Source organism: Gallinula chloropus, assembly GCF_964237585.1.
Source record: "Gallinula chloropus genome assembly, chromosome: 4".
NCBI lineage: Eukaryota > Metazoa > Chordata > Aves > Gruiformes > Rallidae > Gallinula > Gallinula chloropus.
The window spans coordinates 45,356,282-45,375,569 of NC_140088.1; the positions used below are offsets into that span (position 1 = coordinate 45,356,282).

Consider the following 19,288-nt stretch of genomic DNA (forward strand, 5'->3'; position numbering starts at 1 on the left):
TGAAACTGCTCTGTTTTATTTTTAGAAATTTGATACAATAGTTAAGATATACACAAAACATAAGATCAAGTGATTTTTTGTTTTAGAGTGAGACACTAATCCTGATAAAGGTGATTGACACTTCATGTTTTTCACCGGACTGAAACAAAGCAAACAGACTTACTTACCATGCCCATCTTTTATAGAAAGCTGTTGAGTAACAGTTCACTGCAGGAGCAAGATGTGTTGTTATATGAAGTTAATGTCTTTACTGATCCTTTTTGACAGATATTTAATTTTCTTGGGGAAGATTAGTTGTAAGAGAAAAAATATTTTGGTTCCAGTCTGGCAGAACAATTAAATATGTGCTGATCTTTCGTATTAAGGCAGCAGAGAACATGTTTAATTGCTTTGGTGCATTGAAGATGCCATGCCATTTTTGTTGTTTCTATTAGAAAGGAAGAAGGGCATTGGTACTTAATTCTTGCAAAGAAAAAAGGTAATAAACATTTTAATTAACACTTGTTTTATTTATTTCCCCAATACTCTTTCTTTTTCCTAGTATTACAAGGCATTGCAAAAAGAGTACATCAATGATGATCATGACAGAGTTCTTTCTGTGACAGCACTCTCAGTTCAGATGTTCACTGTACCTACTCTGGTATGTACAGCCCATCTCTGCTAGAAATGTAAAATACATTTGAGAATTGCTAGTGGTCCCAGCTTTGCAGACTCCTGTACTTGACAGAGAGTCTGTGCATTATTGAGTTGAAAATGAATGATTTGGAGATTTGTTAGGGCCCGTGTGAAAGCAGGAGCTTGAATTTATGTGGAAATTCATTATAGAAAACAGAGGGAATGGAAATAAGTGGAAGTTTTAGACAGCATCATTCTCTGCGTTAATTTTCTGTATTCATTTACTGTACACGCTTGCTTTCTTAGGTAACTTCAAAAACTTGGGGGAACGGGGCAAAAAATGGTTAAATATCTTTATGTGGAGGTGAAATATGTTGAATCCTATGTGGGAGGAAGTATGCCTGTAGGATTTGAAGTTTCTTGCCTGAAATACTAATGTAAAAGTCTTTTTCTATGTGAACTTTTTAGAATAAGCAGCATGTGTGTTAAGTTGAAGCTATCAGAGGGAAAAAGCATGCTAAGATGATAGAAACTGTACATAATAAATACTGTGGAAGTTTTTGTAGCTTGGACTCCCTACAAATGCTGAGAATAATTTCTAATCAAAAAGAAAGGAAAAATTATTTTGACAGTCCTCTTCAACAAAAACAGGGAGAAAAACGTTCCATTTTCTTCTTGCAGGCCCGACATCTTATTGAAGAGCAAAATGTCATCACCACCATTACAGAGACACTCCTAGAAGTGCTCCCTGAGTACCTAGACAAAAATGACAAGTTCAATTTCCAAGGTTATAGTCAGGACAAACTGAACCGGGTATATGCAGTAATATATGACCTCAGGTGAGTGTAGAGGTGAGAAGCTTGAGCAATACTTACAAAGCTGTCAGTAGGATGAGGTGTTTCAGTTCAGTAATCTGATGATGAAACTGCTTGAAAAATAAACCCATCAAAAAACACACACTAAACTTTAGTGGTTTATTTTTCTGTGGAAACATAACATTTTCAAATACTAAAATTATAATCTATGAAGACAATTTTTGATGATTTTTCCTGATATCATTCCAAGTAACAATTGAATTAATAAAATGCATCTACTGTAAGACAGCATGGGAAATCTAACTTCTATTCATTGGCATTCTGGGAAAACTGCATAACCTTCATCTGTAAGAGTGCAAAACACTATTGCAGGTCCCAAATTGCTCCAATAAACTGAATAATGTGAAAGCAAACCACCCCCACATACCGTGGAATTAAAAAAATTCTTTTAATTTCAAATGATGGGGCCACACCAAGCAACTCTGGTGTGTGGTGAAAATTTTAAAAGGAGTTTGAGATAGGGAAGGTGATGTAATGTGATGATTCAGTTGATTATTTTATTACAAAGAACAGGTTAAATAGAAACATAAGCAGAAAAGAAGTGTTAAGCAAAAGGTGATAATGTTTTCTTTGGGGACAGGTATGTCTTAGTCAGCAAGCCTACGTTATGGACCGATCGTCTGAGGGAGCGGTTTTTAGAAGGATTTGTCTCTTTCCTAAGGATTCTAACTTGCATGCAGGTACAACACATATAAATAATTTCTTTCTACTGTTATAAAGATGCTACAGCACTTCTGTTCGCTCATCTTTTTGTCCATAACAATATTGTGGATATAAACATGCAATTAAGGTGGTAATTCTTCGATCCCTTTCTTGGGTGGATGAAGAAGTCATGTTTTCTTTGCAGAAGTAATATTCATCAATTTCTAACTACTTTTATTTTAACAACCTGTATTTTCTCCTTTGCTTATGGGATTTTTGTGATGTTTTAAGCCTGCAATCACTGATTTACCTGGAGTATTTTGTGGCATCTCTGTTTCAGGGAATGGAGGAGATAAAAAGGCAGATTGGTCAGCACATTGAGGTAGACCCTGACTGGGAAGCTGCTATCGCTATACAGATGCAGCTCAAGAACATTCTTTTGATGTTCCAGGAGTGGTGTGCCTGTGATGTAAGGATATGCATTTTCTGGGGTTCTTACATGCATGCCTTTTTGTGAATATTCCAGAGTACTTTTTAATTAGTGGCTTTAAAAAAAGCTCCTTATTCAATACAGATCTCCATGAATAAGAGTCTGGAAGAATTAATCTGTGATATGACAAAGAGAAGGGATCTCAGAAGAATATAATCTTCTAGCTGACAAAGCTGCACAGGGTGTCAGGGTTATGAATTTTAGAGTACTGGACTGAGCAGCTTTTTTGAAGAGAGCATGTTTTCATTCAGTTTCTGTGGATGCTGCTCCGGTCTAATAAACTTCAGTATTAAGAAAGAGAGTACTAATTACATTGTGGATTTTTAGTAACTGTTTATGCTATCACAAAAAATGTGTGAGGAATTCTAGTGCATGTATATGATTTTTAAATGCAAGCTATGCATTCATTTAAAATTCTAGGAAGAGCTGTTGCTCAGGGCATACAGGGAATGTCATAAAGCTGTGATGAGGTGCAGCACGAACGTCCGCTCGCGGGAAAAGACAGTCTTTCACTTGTGTGGCCATACTTTGGAGAGCAAACCTTACAGAGTGTCTGCAGATCCTATCAGCATACATTTACCACTGTCTAGGACTCTTGCTGGTAGGTAGTGTTTCTTGTTTTGATTAGTAATTCATGTTTATCATCCATCTCTATTTCATTATTCTAGAAAGAATTTAGGTTAAGCGCTTCACAAATCAGTTGCACTCTGACTTTCTGACGTTCTCATCGTCAGGCAGCCCTATTCCCCAGATGTCCCACTAAGGGAAAATGTTTCAAAGAAACATTTGCTGTGGAGGTTGGAGGACATTTTTTTAAGCAGGAGAGACACAAGAGAGGCAGTCAAGAAAGAAGTTTCATGTTTTAATGAGATCTTAATTTTTCTCTGGACTATTTGCGTTAATGTAGTTCTTTTTGTATTTCTATCTGCTTTACCTAAATAAACGTTCGTTGTTACTCTACCTTGTGTTTATTTTCCAGCCACATAGTCCATTTTAGGACTGTTAAAATGGTCCTTCTAAAAGACATATGTTTGCAGGGTGTCAGGACAGATTTCCAGTCAGAATATGAAGGACCACAGCAGTGGGTGAATACAAATGAAATCATATGCTATTATTAAGCTGTAGATTCTTTACGACATTATTAGATACCAAGATACCATCTGTGAAGGCTTTTAGTCTTGAAATTCAGCTATCACTGACTTAAAATTTAAATAGGAAATTAAAATTTTGCTAATATTGTTTAGTTTAAATGTTTTTAATTATTTCTTTACATTATTAACTAATGAACTGTGAGACTGGTAACTGTTGCAATAACGTAATAGAACTATCTTAAAGGTAACAGGTCTTTCTAAGTAAACTCTGACTTTTTTTCTGTAATTCTGTTATTCATAGATGATTTAGCTAACACTTAGAATGGGTTGGAGGAGAACCTACTGATTTTGGTTTGGTGGTTTTTTTGTTTTGTAGGTCTTCATGTACGCTTAAGCAAGACTGGAGCCATCTCAAGATTGCACGAGTTTGTTTCTCCTGTAAGATTTTTTCTTTTTCCTCCCCCTGCCCTCCATGCTTGTGATTTATTCTTTGTGAGGGAAAAACCCTAAATCTCATGACACACACATAAGTTACTTAGCAGCTTTCAATGTCTTTGTTCATTAGCATTTGTACTCCTAAAATCCCTGTCAGATTTATTTTTGCTCGATTTTTTTAAAATCTTTTTTTCTCCTTTTTTAAATTCTAGGAAGAATTTCAAGTGGAGCTGCTAGTAGAATATCCTTTGCGATGTCTTGTCTTGGTTGCTCAGGTTGCTGCAGAGATGTGGAGAAGGAATGGGCTCTCCCTGATAAGTCAGGTACTCCCTACAATATTCAGTAGTGAGTTAATCCTAATGGTTTATGAAGGCATTTCTCAGAAATGCTCCCAGTGGTGGTTTCATCCAGTGCAGAAAGAAGTCACTCCTACACTAAATAAAAAGGCTTTGAGGTGGGAATTTAGATGATTTGGTTTTATTTCCAGCTTCATCAGTGGATTTCTTCCCGTATTAGACAAGTGTTTTTTTCATCTCTTGTGACTGTTTGTGACTCTGTGAAATGGTATTAATGTTACTGATGTCTACTGTAAATTGGTTTCAGATCTGATAAAGAAATTAATGCATAAGTACTGTTAATACTGTTGCTTCTAACATAAAATGTTAGAAGTATCTTTTAGTGTATGGTCATGATTATGCAAAGGTTATACTGTTTTAATCTCATAGTACACTTTTGACTGCTATATAAATGGACATACCAGACATTTTATAATATGTGTGTGTTTTTTCATTGCGAGGGTTGAGGTAAGATTCTACCCTTAAGTATCTGTATTTTGCCTGCTTTGGCTTAATTTTTTTTTCCTTTGACAGCAGAAAATTTTTGTGTTTACCTTTCACAGGACCTTTTGGTTAAGTCAAAGTAAATATTGGTAGCCCCCTGTAGGGTTGTGTCTCTGAGAACTGAGCTGGGAAAAGGAGAATGTTTTGACTTGACTTAGTAGCAGCCATTAGATTTATGCTGTCTTGGAAGGAGGTACAGTGTAGACTTTCTCTGGTTAGATAGAAAACCATTTTTCACTTCCATCAAAGTACATTTTTGTTTTGAAAGAAGCACAGGACTTGCTCAATAAAAGTGCTGTACAGTTAAAAAAAACATCAGACTGTTGATGAGTGCATTATTTAACTTCTCTACTTAATATTTTTTCCTATTTCTCAGGTATTCTATTACCAAGATGTTAAATGCAGAGAAGAAATGTATGACAAAGACATTATCATGCTTCAGGTATAATCATCTGAATCATTGCTTGCTTGACTCACAAAACTTTCATGAAAGTTATTTTAATTTAGTTTGTATGATTTTATTTTTTTTTCTCAGTAAAAGACTACTTTTTATAATTAATGAGCAACTGTAATAGTAACTAATGTTCATATTAGTTTGGGTTTTTTGATAGGTAGGTGCATCTATTATGGATCCAAACCAGTTCCTCCTGCTGATACTGCAAAGATATGAGCTTGTTGATGCTTTCAGAAAGATCAAGCCCACGAAAGATCAGGTACGTGGCAAGTATTTCTGCTGATTAATTCGTTTGCTTTGAGTTTATGGAACAGCAGTATGAAAAACTAGCTATTGTTGATAACTGTTGTTTTTTGTGACCCTACTAAAGGTCAGTGAGCACAGGACCTAGTAGTTAGATAAATGACTATGTATTTGGAATTTGTAGAGGCTTACTCAAAATTAGCAAAGAGATTTTGTGCTCTTGGACCTCTATGTCATAGGGCATCTACCAAAATCCACATAAGTGACTTCTCTGTAAGCCATATTATGTGTTCTTATTTTGGCTGGAAGTTTCTTTATTTTCATGTTACTTTTTGAGCGTTGAAATTTTCATGTAATGCTTCATTTGGGCTGCACTGTTGTTCCTTTTCCTGCATGTGAATTTTGCACTTCAGTTGCAGAGTAATATCTCCTCTACAAGTGCAGACTTTTTTTTCCAGCTAGTTAGATCAGAGGTTTCTTCTTACAGTGAGCCCTTCAGCAAAGTAATGCATCTGAATGCTGAGCTTGGTGGCATTTGGTAGATGTTACTGCCTGTTTGGCTTTTTCTTCAGCTGGTTTCTCCAATTCTTGTAGGATTTGATCAAGCAATGTAACGTGCTAATAGAAGAGATGCTACAGATTCTCATCTATGTTGTGGGTAAGTTTTTAATTTCTCTCTCCTGTTGTAGTAATGGATTGTTGTACTTTGACAAAGCAGGCTTGATGACTTTCTTTAACATAGATGGTATGGAGATGGTACTGGAGAATGCCTTCTTTATACAGATGGTTCAGTAAGGTAAGTATTTTTCAAGCAGAAGCAGTAGGGATTGCATAGTGAAATAAAGTTGTTAGATAACTTCATAATTGGCTATTAACGTAGAATATAAAGAGAAACTGCATCTCAGCTCATTTTGCTGGGAAGCTAGGATAAAACCCATTTTTCATCTCAGACACTTGGGATAGGTTTCTAGCAAATGCAAACTTATTCTATGAAATAGTTCAGCAATAGCATTACCTCTGTGCAAACTTCAGAATTGCTTTGTAACTGTCATATTTCCCATTCTTCTCTTTTGTTTCACTCTGATAGGGGAAAGATATGTGCCTGGATTGAGTAATGTGACAAAAGAAGATGTTATTATGAGAGAAATCATCCATCTGTTATGTATTGAACCGATGGCTCACAGTGCCATTACCAAGTCCTTGCCTGAAAATGTGAGTTCTGTTTTTTTTTGTGTGCTTAATTCACTTTTTCTTGTTTGAAGTGTTTTTCTTCTTTAGCTTCCATATCTTCCAAGTGGAGGCATTTAATTTCTAATATAAAGCTCAAATGTTGGTTTCGGAGTTATAAAAGAGCATAACAAAGAAGCTTAGATACTTTACTGATGTAAACGTCACAGATGCAAGCATGGTCTAATTCAAAAAGGTTTGTATGGGGAGTGGTTTTTTGATGAAGAGGTGAATTTTTTTAGAATATTCAGCTGTAGTTCTCCTAGATTCAATAAGAAAAGGTTTAAATGATTTTTTTCTTTTGGCCCTGTAGAACTTTGCAGCTGGATTCTGTTCTGCCCTCTGTACCATCAATAAATTCGATCCTGTAATTCTGATCTTAAACCTGTGCAGATCCAGTGCAAGTCCAGTATTGCACAGGTCTTATTTGAATTCACAGATTTCCCTGCCATTCTCTTCCAACTGTTGACAATTCAAGCAAAGGAGAGGCATGTGGCTTAGATTTTATAGCCTGTGCGAGCTTTCAGGGTTGACAATCAGTGCAAAAAACTTGGAGTTTATTAAAAATTAAATAGCTTGGAATATTATCAGAAACTAATAATGGATGATCCACAAGAGACTAAAAGTTTTTTCATCTGTTTCTGGAGATCATCTCTGTTCTAAATAAAATTTTACATGATTAAATTAAAGTATAACTCGTGCTTCCTTGTAACTTGTGAATGACACCAGGCAAAATGTATTAACAAATTAGGGAATTGATCTAGATTTGTATGTTTATTTTTCATATACCTTGCATATTACTTCAGCTATTTGAATTCTATATTTTTATCCCAAACTTTTTTTTTTACCAGGAAAACAATGAAACTGGCTTGGAGAATGTAATTGATAAAGTGGCTACATTTAAGTAAGTTATTAATACTGTTTTATAAGTAGCTTGAACACAAAGTAAGATGTCGTAAATTGTATTGGTTAAACAAGCTGCACTACACAGTCTCTGTTCAGCTGGTATTTTGCTGTCTTAAAATATATATGCTTTCAAGTATTAAAGAAAAGGGTTGGAATAGCCAAAGCTGCTGCTGCTGCTATCCTTTTGTCTCCTTCCTTTGAAATCTATTTGGGGACCCTCGGGAGTTTACTAATCTCTTGTCCTAGTGGGAACACTTTCAGAAGTTCCAAGTTTCAAAGATGGTTGGGAACCTTAACAACTCATTGTACTTTTGACAATAACCACCTAATCTTTGGTTTAGGTGGTGTTTAATTGCTAACTTTCTATAGCTTACAGATAGGAGTTAATTTAAAAAGAATAACAACAATAAATATATATGCCTTGTAGCACAATCAGTTGTAGCAGTTGAGGAAAAATTAGGTAGAGAGTCTGCTATTTTTGTCACAAAAATGTCTTTTAATTATTTTACTAGATTTTAAATTTCCTATGGCTCATCAAGGGCAACTATAGGTGTACCTAGGAAATTTGCTTTGGGAATTATATGGAAGGTTCCAAAAATACCTCACTGTCTGGAAAGGAGCTCTTTGTGTATTACTTGTGTCTTGGTTAAAGAAAGTAATGAATTTTATACATCAACATCCCACGTTTGAAACTCTAAGCCATAAAGTTAAAAAGAATTTACCTACCAGAGGCTATGTGATGTGCTGTAGGTGGTATAGACTACAAATGTTTTGCTGCTGGGTAAGATTTACAGTAGTAAACAGTTGTGAAAACTAAAGACTGAGAACTGGACTCGATGCACTTTAAGTTAATGAAGCAGCCATCATTGTTCCACTTCTTATTAGCACTTCCTTAGGAAAGAAATTGTGTTACTGGGATTTGGTTTTTTGCAATCAAAGATGTGCTGAAGGTACATTATTAATCTGGATGTCATGAAATATTTCTTTGAAAGGAAACCAGGTGTGTCTGGCCACGGAGTTTATGAACTGAAAGATGAGTGCTTGAAGGAGTTCAATACGTTCTTTTATCACTATACCAAGACCCAGCACAGCAAGGTAAGCACTGTAAGATTCACTCTCAAAGGCTAAAAACTAGGACATGCTTATCAATGTCTAAAGAATTTTGCTGAATCAAAGGAATTAATGGAATCTAAAGAAACTGATGCGGTCAAGAGTATGCGTAGCTAGCTGCAAAACTAGGCTTCTAATGATGTTAAAATTGTAGTACAAATTGATGTAGTAAGGTTTATATTGATATTTTCCCTATGGTGACTTCTGTATTAAATGCTAAGAACAAAATATTCCAAGAATTATCTTTGAATTGGAAAACCCCAAACTTTGCTTTCATAACTCTTATTGAGGAAACAACTATGTCAAATTACTATTCTACTACAAATTTAAATGTGAAATGCCATATTGTTAAACATATTTCAGGCAAGATTCTAATTAGCATGACCAAGCCATATCTTTAGTTTTGGGGTTTCTCATTCTTTCATTGCATACTTTTGTATGCTGATGCTGATATAACACTGCTATCTTTTCTGTAGGCTGAACATACACAAAAGAAAAGAAGAAAACAAGAAAACAGAGATGAAGGTAAAAATTTGAAACTGACTCAACAAATACGATAATTCAGTGGTGTATGTAGTTGTGCGTATGAAATGAGCTTTGAGAGATCTCATGACTTTTAATTGTGGATAGTTGTGTTCATGTTAAGTTTTTTTATTTTATAGTAATTGTACGTGACATCTCACTTCTTTTATTTTTAGACAAAGATAGGAATTTTGGAATTTTGAGTTTAATTTCTATGGAGAAATAGAAATAGTACCCATTATAAAAATGAACAACTTTGTGTTTTTATGGTGGACTAACTAGGAGCTAAAAGTTGTTTTTTTGTGACTAGTTTCTCTAGCACAATGTTAAGACATAACAACGTCATGTAGAGAAGGTTACCCCAGGAACTAGTGTTCATATCCATCCTGTAAGTAGCTCAGTATTTAAGTTTTAGAAATGAAATTTTCTGTTCTAGAAGCTACAAATATATGTCAATAAAATCCCATATTTCTGTTCTAACACAAGCGGTTTTTTTCCTTTTGAGTTTACTCATTCAAGAGTAGTAATTGAGTTGTTTTGAGGGAGATTTTGCAAGCTGAACAAATAAGTCTGAAGATCAATGTAGTAAAACCAGCTGATAGCAACAGATAATTATATTTGTCTTTCCAGACTCCCCTTCCTGTTGAATACCTTAATCTTTACTTCCTACTCTAAAGCATATTTTGATTTTTGTTTCCAGTCAGTAGGAGTACAGCATTTCATACTGAAGATGGTTAAAATTCATTCTGAGGAAATTTGATTTGTTCTGGGTTCCTTTCAATAGGAAAACTGTTGAAATGAAAAAAAAATAAATTGGCAATGGCCTTTAGGAGAGCCACAGTTAAATCAGATATCCCATTCTCTTTGAAAAAATTTCGTTTCCTTCCCTTGTAAGTAACTCAGAAGATTGACAGCTGGAAAATAATGAAGGAAAAAAAATAATCTTTGGTTTCATGGACCTCTGTTTATTTTATGCAGCTGACAGATTTTCAGTAGTACTTCCTAATTTCTTTTTCCCCTCCTGTTCACTTTAGCAACGTAAAATGTTAGCAGAGATGGTTATTTTGTAGAAATTTGAAAAAATGCAGATAAGTAGATTTTTTTTTTTTTTTTTTGGTCGGAAACTGATATTCATGTAATCAGACAATAGAGTTCCAAAATACAAAAGTAATGCTTATGTTGATGTATATTCCCCTGAGGACACGTGTTTTGTTCCAACTACTCAGTGCACGGGGCTTTGATGGGGCTGTTTTGTCCTGGTCCATTGCTTTTTATAATTCATTCAGACTAAATTGTCAGAAGACTGATGGTTTCAGGGACCTCAAGGAGTGTACAGTTCCAACCCCCATGCCACGGGCAGGGCCACCAACCTCCAGGCCTGGATCTACACAAGTTTGTCCAGAGCCCCATCCAACCTGGCCTTGAACACCCGCAGGGATGGGACATCCACCACCTCTCTGGGCAGCCTGTTCCAGCACCTCACCACTCTCTCTGTGAAGAACTTCCCCCTCACACCTAATCTAAACCTTCCCTCCTTCAGCTTCAATCCATCCCCCTTGTCCTGCCATTATTTACCCTTTTAAAAAGTTGATTCCCCTCCTGTTTCTCTGCTCCCTTCAGGGACTGGAAGGCTGCAATGAGGCCCCCCTGCGGCCTTCTCTTCTCCAGGCTGAACCAGCCCAGCTCCCTCAGCCTCTATTTGTAGGGGAGGTGCTCCAGCTCTCTGATAATCTTCGTGGTCTCCTATTAATGCTCTCCAACAGTTACATATCTTTCTTGTATTGCGGGCCCCAGATATGGACATAGTACTTCAGAAATCATTCTCTCTGATGCAAAACACACTGTATGTTAGTGATAAGGCAGTATTAAAGATTTCAATTTACAGTTGTGACTAAGTACTTGTGATTGATTGCTTAGCTTAGTTTGCATGTGTTTTGCATAAGAACTTGCGAAAAAATACTTAGTTTTGTTAGAGGCTGACTGAGATGAGAAGCTGTGTTTGAGCATGGCTTTATTAATCTGAAGTTTCAGTTGTTCTTTCACTGGAATTAGTGTGTTTGTGCACTCTGGGTTTTGCCCGCAATCTTTGGGATGCCAGTTTGTTAATACATTTGCACGTCTCCATCTTCTAGCGTTGCCACCACCACCTCCTCCAGAATTCAGCCCTGCGTTCAGCAACGTGGTGAGGATTCTGAACTGTGATGTTATGATGCACATACTGCGGACTGTTCTTCAGAGAGCAGTAGAAGTAGAAACCCACTTGTGGACTGAAGCTATGATCCAAATGGTATGATTACCTTTGGTCTTTCCTGTGGTTATTCTTGTGTTGACCACAATAACTGCTTATCATAAGAACAAAATGTGTAAAGATTAACTTAGAATGATAAGAATTTACCTTTTGTCCCCAAACCTGGTTTTATAAATCTTACCAGAAAAGAAAATACTTCTAATTCTTCGTCTGCACTGTAAAGTAGAAATGTGAAATACAATAGTATTAAACTTGGAATATTCTTCAATTTTCTATTTTGCTTTCGCCCTTGTGTTGCCCCTTCAGCAAAGCTGTGTGAATATGTAATTCTTACCCTGTGGTTTTCTTGAAACATCACATGCAAATAAATAACCTTTTGATCATTATAAAGAAACTGAGCTGCTTCATGTTGCAAGCTGCAAAGTCTTCAAATGCATCTTTGGGGAGTCTAAGTCATACAGAATATAATTTTGGGAATATTAAAATTGTTCATATTACCACAATGACATTCTGCTTAAGAAGAATTACTGACATTCAGGTCCTGAATGTACTGCCTGTTTTAATGAATCAGTTTTATTAATTGGTAATGCATAGATAATTGCATTGCCTTACTCCTTGGTATTATGGAGTTAACCAAATATTCATAGATTTACATCAGCAGAATGACAAGACTCCTAAGTTACTAATGGAAAGAGCGTGCAAGTTTGCTAATTTTACTGCGAGTAATATGCAGGGAAATTATCTTGGGCTTTGTTATTTCACTTACTGTTTACAATCCCTGTACTTGTTCTCATTTCTTTGTTTTAGCCTGAATATAAGCAGCATATAGTACAGAAGTGTGTTAACAGCCAGCCTTATTTCATGTTAGTTTTCTAGACCCCTAACAGTCATTGAGATTTACTTTTTTCCTTTTTTTTTTTTAAGGTGCTTCATCTCCTTTCTTTAGGGTTATTAGAAGAGAAGCAGCAGCTACAGAAGTCTCCAGAAGAAGAAGTAACCTTTGATTTTTATCACAAAGCAACACGTATGTTTCATTTATTTTAAAAGAGCAGAGTCAGTTAGGCTAACTTGGTTTTCTAAGGAGAAGAGTAAGTTTGAATGTAGTACTCAGTGATTTCAGTCAGAAGGGATTTACTTTGTGCTATAGAATTAAAACCCACCAGTTTTTTTTTCTATCTTTAAACAGTCAAGAAACTGGAGATATACTTCTCTTCCTGGGAAAGAATGGGAAGAGTAATACTTCTGTTAAGTAACTGAAAATGACTCTTCCTTTGCAAGAAGCTAAGAACTTGAAAAATGACAGTGGATTTATGTGCTGTCTCCATCTTTTATATTCCTGAGCTGTGCAATTACTGATTTATGTGCAAGTTAGTGTCTTTTGCTATGGCAGTGATAATAGAAGCAAAGCTTAGTGGCTATGAAATGAGATTATTCCCCCTCTTTGTTTCTTTACTTTCCAACTCCATTTTTTTTTTATTTTTAACTTCTTGCTGTTGAGCAAGGAGAAGTAGTATTATCACGCTGAATGTATTTCTTTAAGAAGCTTCATGTCAACTCTAGGAATACATGAAAAGTAATTACATTTGAGATGTCAGAGAATTCTTTGCCAGCTTTAGTTTTGCATTACCAGAGAAAAACAGATCCCCATTTATACATAAGGGATGCAAAAATAAACAGGATTTTTGTAAGAAAACTCTTATTGAGAAGTACTTTTTAAAAAAAAAGAATTTTGTAATGTATTTGTCTAACTTAGAAGATTCTGCAAATTAATTTCAAGTAGGAAGTGCTGCAAAAGAAATAGAATTGAAGAGAATGCTCTCAGTTTTCAATTTCTCTCTTGTGTTAGAGAATAGCCTAAAACATGGTGAACTGTTACCAAGGTGCGAAGAAACAAATCATTATTGTTTTTAGAATAATTTTTCTGATAGAAAGAAACTTGTGCACACAGAGCTGTTAGCAAACTTGCAGGAGCTGTAAGAGCTTTGCTGCTGCTTCTTGCAGCAAAAGGCAATTCTGGTTTTGTCTGTACTTCTGCTCTTAGAAGAAGCAAAAATTATTGATCTGGAAGGAAGAGATATTGTACTACATTTAACTGGAATAAACAGATGAAATTAAAACAGAAGTGTTGTGTTCATGGAGGTGTGCTATATAAAGGCATACTCATGGTTGTAAATACATTAAAATGTTGAGCCTTTTTTTTTTTCCTGAAGACACATGCTTTCCTGTTTTTTCTCTCCTTTGTAAAGGAATGGGAAGCTCAGCTTTGAATGCTGTGAATGTTTTGATGCTTCTGGAAAAACTAAAGAGAGTTCCTCAGTTAGAGGCGCAGAAGGACACAGTGAATTGGATCCTGCAGGTACACAAGGAGGGGATAAGTATTATCTGATTTTAGTAATTTAGAAAGGATTTATGAAAAATGTTATGATTCCTACAAACAACTCCCTGTTTACAGCTGCAGTGATTTATTGTGAAGCTTAATCTGCTGCAGTACCTTTTTCCCCACAAATGAGTTTTCTTGAATACTGTATTAACACAAGTCACTGTACTTGTTACTGCTGCTTTCAAGTATTGGGTCAATTTCTGCTTAGATAGCTCTTTCCAGTAATGACATTTTTATACACAAACTTTATTTCTTATAGTTCTGTTGCAAAATAACAGCAAGAGATAAATAAAACCTCATTAATTGGGAAAGCATTTTCAAAGCTGTTTCTATTGCTACTTGAGCCATACAGATCTGACTAATGGCCACATCGTACATTTGACCTGTGGAATTTTTCCATCCAGCTCCACGCCGTTACCCAGTAAGAGATAGGACAAGCTTCTAAAACTGTGACACCTCCTCTAACGCTGGAGGCTGCTGCTTCTGCTTACAAGGAACTGTCCTAGTACTACTGCTTAGCACTACTGTCCTGTTCCATTTTGGACTTCTTGTTTTAGCTGGTGAACACAAAACGCTGTGCTATTGGAAAAGAATAGTACAGTTCCAAAACTATTCTCAGCTACTAAAACTGGGCTATTATGGTACATTAGGGAGGCAGGTTTGAAAGATTTTTTTTTTTAAATAAGTTATTCTAAAATTCTAAGGGCAAAAGTAAAAATATACTTTAAAATGTATATTTAACTTTTTAATTATATGTAGAGTAAATGCAGAATATTTAATGTAATCAAAACTTCAAGATGCTTATCTCGAAGCTGGAGAAAGTAGTGAGTGAAAATCAAAGGCTCAGTGTTAACTAACTGGGCGTATGCTGGAAAGCTCTCTGTTTCAGATGTATAGGGTTTTGCATGATTTTAGCGACTATTTCCATGTGAACATCCACAGCTCACCTACTTGAAATAAGCCAGCAGTCTCTGTCCATTCTTCTGATGTAGCAATGCTTCAATTGCTTAGCAGTGTTAGTGCTAGAAGCTGGAAAATTTGGAAGATTTTTACTTTCCTTCATACTGAGCAGGGATCGACAGGTTTAGGATACAGGCACAGCTGTGTTACAGGAGTGCAGATCTAATACCAGATATTTTTGTTCTTTAGGAGTATGGCAGTTGGTTTAATCCTTTTGAAAATCTGAAAATAACATGAAACTACCAAGAGTTTTAATCCTGTCTACATTGTAGTAAGAGCCAAGTTGAATTTTATTTTTAACATTCCTAGATGTTTGACACTGTGAAAAGATTGAGAGAAAAATCTAGTTTGACAACAGGAGCAGCCACATCAGGCTCAGAAGCTACAAAAGGTGATGAGGTAATACAACAAAACTTGAATGGAAGCTTTGTATTTAATGTTTTGAATGGCTGTTTCCAAAAAAGTACATGAATGTATTGTTACCTAACTAAATGATAAATTTTAAAATATTAATTTCTGATGTACAAATGAGATTTCAGTTCCAAGATGAATTTAATTTATTAAAAACATTAATGCTAAGCATATTTCGTGGAATTATGAGCAAGTAATGTGGTTTTGGTTGTACTTTGAGTTAAGTGAAATGACTGAAGGGGGGTGATGAGATAATTTATGTTCATTTCTTCATTTCTTACCTTTATGATTTGATCACCTCTTTTATTGTCATTGTGCAATAATTAGAATTACAAATCCACTTAAAATTCTGTCTTGTAACATTTGTGACCTACCAAGAGGTTAATCTGCTTTACCTTGATTATGGAGTTACCTTGATATTATAAAGACACCTTGATATTATAAAGACATCAGGCTTAGGCAGTTAATCTGTTTATCAGTCTCTGTGCCCTTCCCTCATAATAACTTTTCAATTCAGTGGCCAAATTACACAGGGAAATGGAGATTTCAGAAATTACTACTGTTCCATGAGGTGGGTTGTTTTTTTTACAAATTGGCAGTTGAATAGAAAAGAAGAATCCAGTTACCCTTAGATGGTGTGCAAAGACGGCCAGTTTGCTCTTACATGTTCTGTTTGGCAGCAGCTTGCTGCCAGTTTCTTGGCTAGTTGTTGCACGCATAGCTCTCAACTTATCACAGCATATGTTGTGGTTTTTTTTGAGGAAGTTGTCATATGATACCTGGTAATATAAGGGAGCAAAGTACAAAAGTCAGTAAGAAATGAGACTCTTACAGCTCCACTACTTTTGGAGGGATTTATTGATTCATTTCCTCAAAAAGTAATGATACCGTGAATGGAAGCAACATGGATTGCATTGAAATTGTGCTTTTAATAATTGAATAATAGGAATTAGGTTCAATATGTTTTCATTAAGTCTCCCTGTGCGTTTTGAATTCTGTATTTCCAAAGCATATATACAATTTCTACTTTTTGGAAACATGATAGGTGCGGAAATACTGGCAGAAGAATAGTTTTCCAGTTTGCAGGAAAGAAGAAAGGGAAAATACAATCCTTACAAAAATGTAGGAACAATCTGTTTACTGTGTTGTCAATAGACAGTTCGAGATAAAATTTTAATAAATTCTCCGAAGGGAGATACAGAATACTCAGTAGGGGTTTCACTTGTGGAGGGAATAACAAAACAGCGGAGGAGTCTTGTGATGTTCACCTCACTAAAGTTTTGGAAGAACAGACCAGTACCCAATTAAAATAACACCTAGGTGTTATTGATCCTGCCTTCAGGCCAGGGATTGTACCTAGTGACCTTTGATGAAGCCCTCAAAAATATCTTTATCTTGTGATTAGGCTAATGAACCTAGACTTTAGTTTTACATTTTTCCGATAGCAGTTATTTTTTACTTAACATTAAAATGTTGTTAAGGAATTTGATGCCACTGGGAAGAATGCATATAGTTGGGGAGAAATTATTCTCCTTTTTTTTATGTTCTCTGTTGCCTGTGATTTCTTTACTCCCTTTGATTGTAAGACACAGAGCACTCAGGATAAGGAGAAAGCTGAGCGAAAGAGAAAGGCAGAAGCAGCTAGGTTGCACCGTCAGAAGATAATGGCACAGATGTCTGCACTGCAGAAGAATTTCATTGAATCCAATAAGTTCCTGTACGAAAACACACTGGAGGCACAGGGGAAAGGAGATGCTGTTATGGAGGAAGAAAGGTAAAAAACCCAGGTTTCCAGAGTTTTGATGGGAACAGTTCATTACCTGTTACATAAGTTCATTATGCTGCATAAAAAAATTAGAGAGTTTGTTTATGGAACAGATTGTGTCATTCCACTCAGCAAACTTATGTCTCTATGCACTTGGAAGTGATCTTCTGTTACAGAATGATATGTAAATTAGCATGTGTACACTAATGTTAGAACAGTGAACTCACATTGTAGAGCAGCGTAAGATAAACAGTAAGCAAGTTAATTATTTCTTCAAATGGTAGATACTTACATTGCTTAACATTTGAAAAAATGTCATTACAAAGCTGCTGACTTGATAGCACTAGAAATTTGGAGGTGGTTGCTTACCTTGTTTGAAAATTTAAGTATTTGATTTGGAAACGACTTGAAAGCCAATATATATGCCTTAAAGTTAAGTTGTGACAAAGAAAGTGCTGTTCTTGTAGTTCAAGTTGCAGATATTTCTGTTGATTACTTTTCAGAAGGAATTCCTTACTTTAGATGTTTGGTTCATATTGGTTATAGTTTTGTTTGTGTGGATTGTTCCTGTTCTAGAGATGCTTCAACAATATAGCATACTTTATACAACACTATTTTGACCTGTTTATGGCTGCACAAAAGATATAAGAAAAATAGATATAACTGCAGAAAGAGAGTACAAATCTCTTCTGTGCTTTGCTCTTTAGTAAATGATGTTCTATAAATCTTGAAGTCAGCAATAAGGAATATTTAAACAAACACATGGAAACCTATTGTGTCACTGTGGTGGTTTAATCCCAGCCAGCATCTAAGCACCATGCAACTGCTTCCTCACTCCCCTGGACCTTGGTGGGATGGGGAGGAGAGTGGAAAAAATGGTGAAACCATGGGTTGAAATAAAACAATTTAATGGGACAGCAAAGGAAGAAAAAATAATAATATAATCTACAGAACATGTGATGCATAATGCAATTGTTCACCACCCGTCCTTGAGCAGAGATTGTTGTAACCCCTTCCCACCAACTTCCTTTGACCAGTTTGGGTCAGCTGTCCTTGCTGTGCCCCCATCCCAGCTTCTTGGGCACCTTCTGTGGAAGGCTCGTGCTTCCTTGCTGGCAGGGCCCGGGAAGCCGAAAGGTCCTCAACTTAATTGTAAACATAGCTTAACAACAACTAAAGCATCAGTATGTTATCAACATAATTTTCATCCTAAATCCAAAGTGCAGCACTGTACCAGCTAGTGGAAGAAAATTAACTCTATCCCAGCCAAAACCAGGACAGTCACACAGCACAGAATTCAGGTAGTGGCATTCATTTGCAGTATGTTTTCTTCAGGAATAAGAAACAATTTTATTGTGCCTGTAAGATTAAAATATATTTAATCCAATCTACATTGGATACAGTTTACTGAATTTCCTGCTGTCTGAATCCGTGTCATTGTGTTGATCTGTGTTAGCTGGCTTCTGCTTTCTATTTTTAAAGAATATTGCATTTTAGTGAGGATTGAGGTATTATTATATTGTTTGGTCATCATTTGGTTTTATAAAGCACTTTGGTATAAAACCAGAAATGTTAATAGCATGTGACACGTTTTGATGTCTGGAAGTGTAAGTTTGTTTAGAAAAAGCCATCTGATTTTTTTAATCTGTGTTGTTTATGGTCTCACAGCATGTCTTCAGCAGTTGATTACTCCAGAATTGCTTTGGGTCCCAAACGAGGTCCATCTGTTGCTGAGAAAGAAGTTCTGACCTGTATTCTTTGCCAGGAGGAGCAGGAAGTAAAGTTGGACGGTGCCGCCATGGTATTATCCGTCTGTGTCCAGAAATCAACTGCCTTAACTCAGAACAGGCGCAGAATTCTTGAACTCTCAGGGGGTATGCGACTTTACTTCTTTTAGACTACAAACACTCCTGTACCTACTGCTCATACCCTTTGAATAACAGACTCACAGAATCATAGGGGTTGGAAGGGACCTTCAGAGATCATCGGGTCCAACCCCCCTGCCAAAGCAGGGTCCCAAGGACAGGTCACACAGGGAGGTGTCCAGACGGGTCTGGAATATCTCCAGAGAAGGA

General features: G+C 36.0%; 1 protein-coding gene across 1 annotated transcript in view; it reads left to right on the forward strand.

Annotated features, from left to right (window-relative positions):
* Positions 1–19,288, forward strand: part of UBR1 (ubiquitin protein ligase E3 component n-recognin 1) — a gene marked incomplete at its 5' end in the record, with an annotated part of 78,997 nt that overhangs the window by 35,537 nt on the left and 24,172 nt on the right. Inside the window, 20 exons of the mRNA XM_084263857.1 lie at positions 542–640; positions 1,297–1,454; positions 2,071–2,170; positions 2,473–2,601; positions 3,043–3,223; positions 4,090–4,151; positions 4,361–4,471; positions 5,364–5,429; positions 5,599–5,700; positions 6,279–6,342; positions 6,772–6,896; positions 7,763–7,815; positions 8,810–8,912; positions 9,404–9,452; positions 11,582–11,736; positions 12,622–12,721; positions 13,944–14,053; positions 15,347–15,436; positions 17,035–17,222; positions 18,882–19,087. Coding sequence (XP_084119983.1) covers positions 542–640; positions 1,297–1,454; positions 2,071–2,170; positions 2,473–2,601; positions 3,043–3,223; positions 4,090–4,151; positions 4,361–4,471; positions 5,364–5,429; positions 5,599–5,700; positions 6,279–6,342; positions 6,772–6,896; positions 7,763–7,815; positions 8,810–8,912; positions 9,404–9,452; positions 11,582–11,736; positions 12,622–12,721; positions 13,944–14,053; positions 15,347–15,436; positions 17,035–17,222; positions 18,882–19,087 — 2,251 coding nt within the window. The remainder of the gene's footprint in view (positions 1–541; positions 641–1,296; positions 1,455–2,070; positions 2,171–2,472; positions 2,602–3,042; positions 3,224–4,089; positions 4,152–4,360; positions 4,472–5,363; positions 5,430–5,598; positions 5,701–6,278; positions 6,343–6,771; positions 6,897–7,762; positions 7,816–8,809; positions 8,913–9,403; positions 9,453–11,581; positions 11,737–12,621; positions 12,722–13,943; positions 14,054–15,346; positions 15,437–17,034; positions 17,223–18,881; positions 19,088–19,288) is intronic.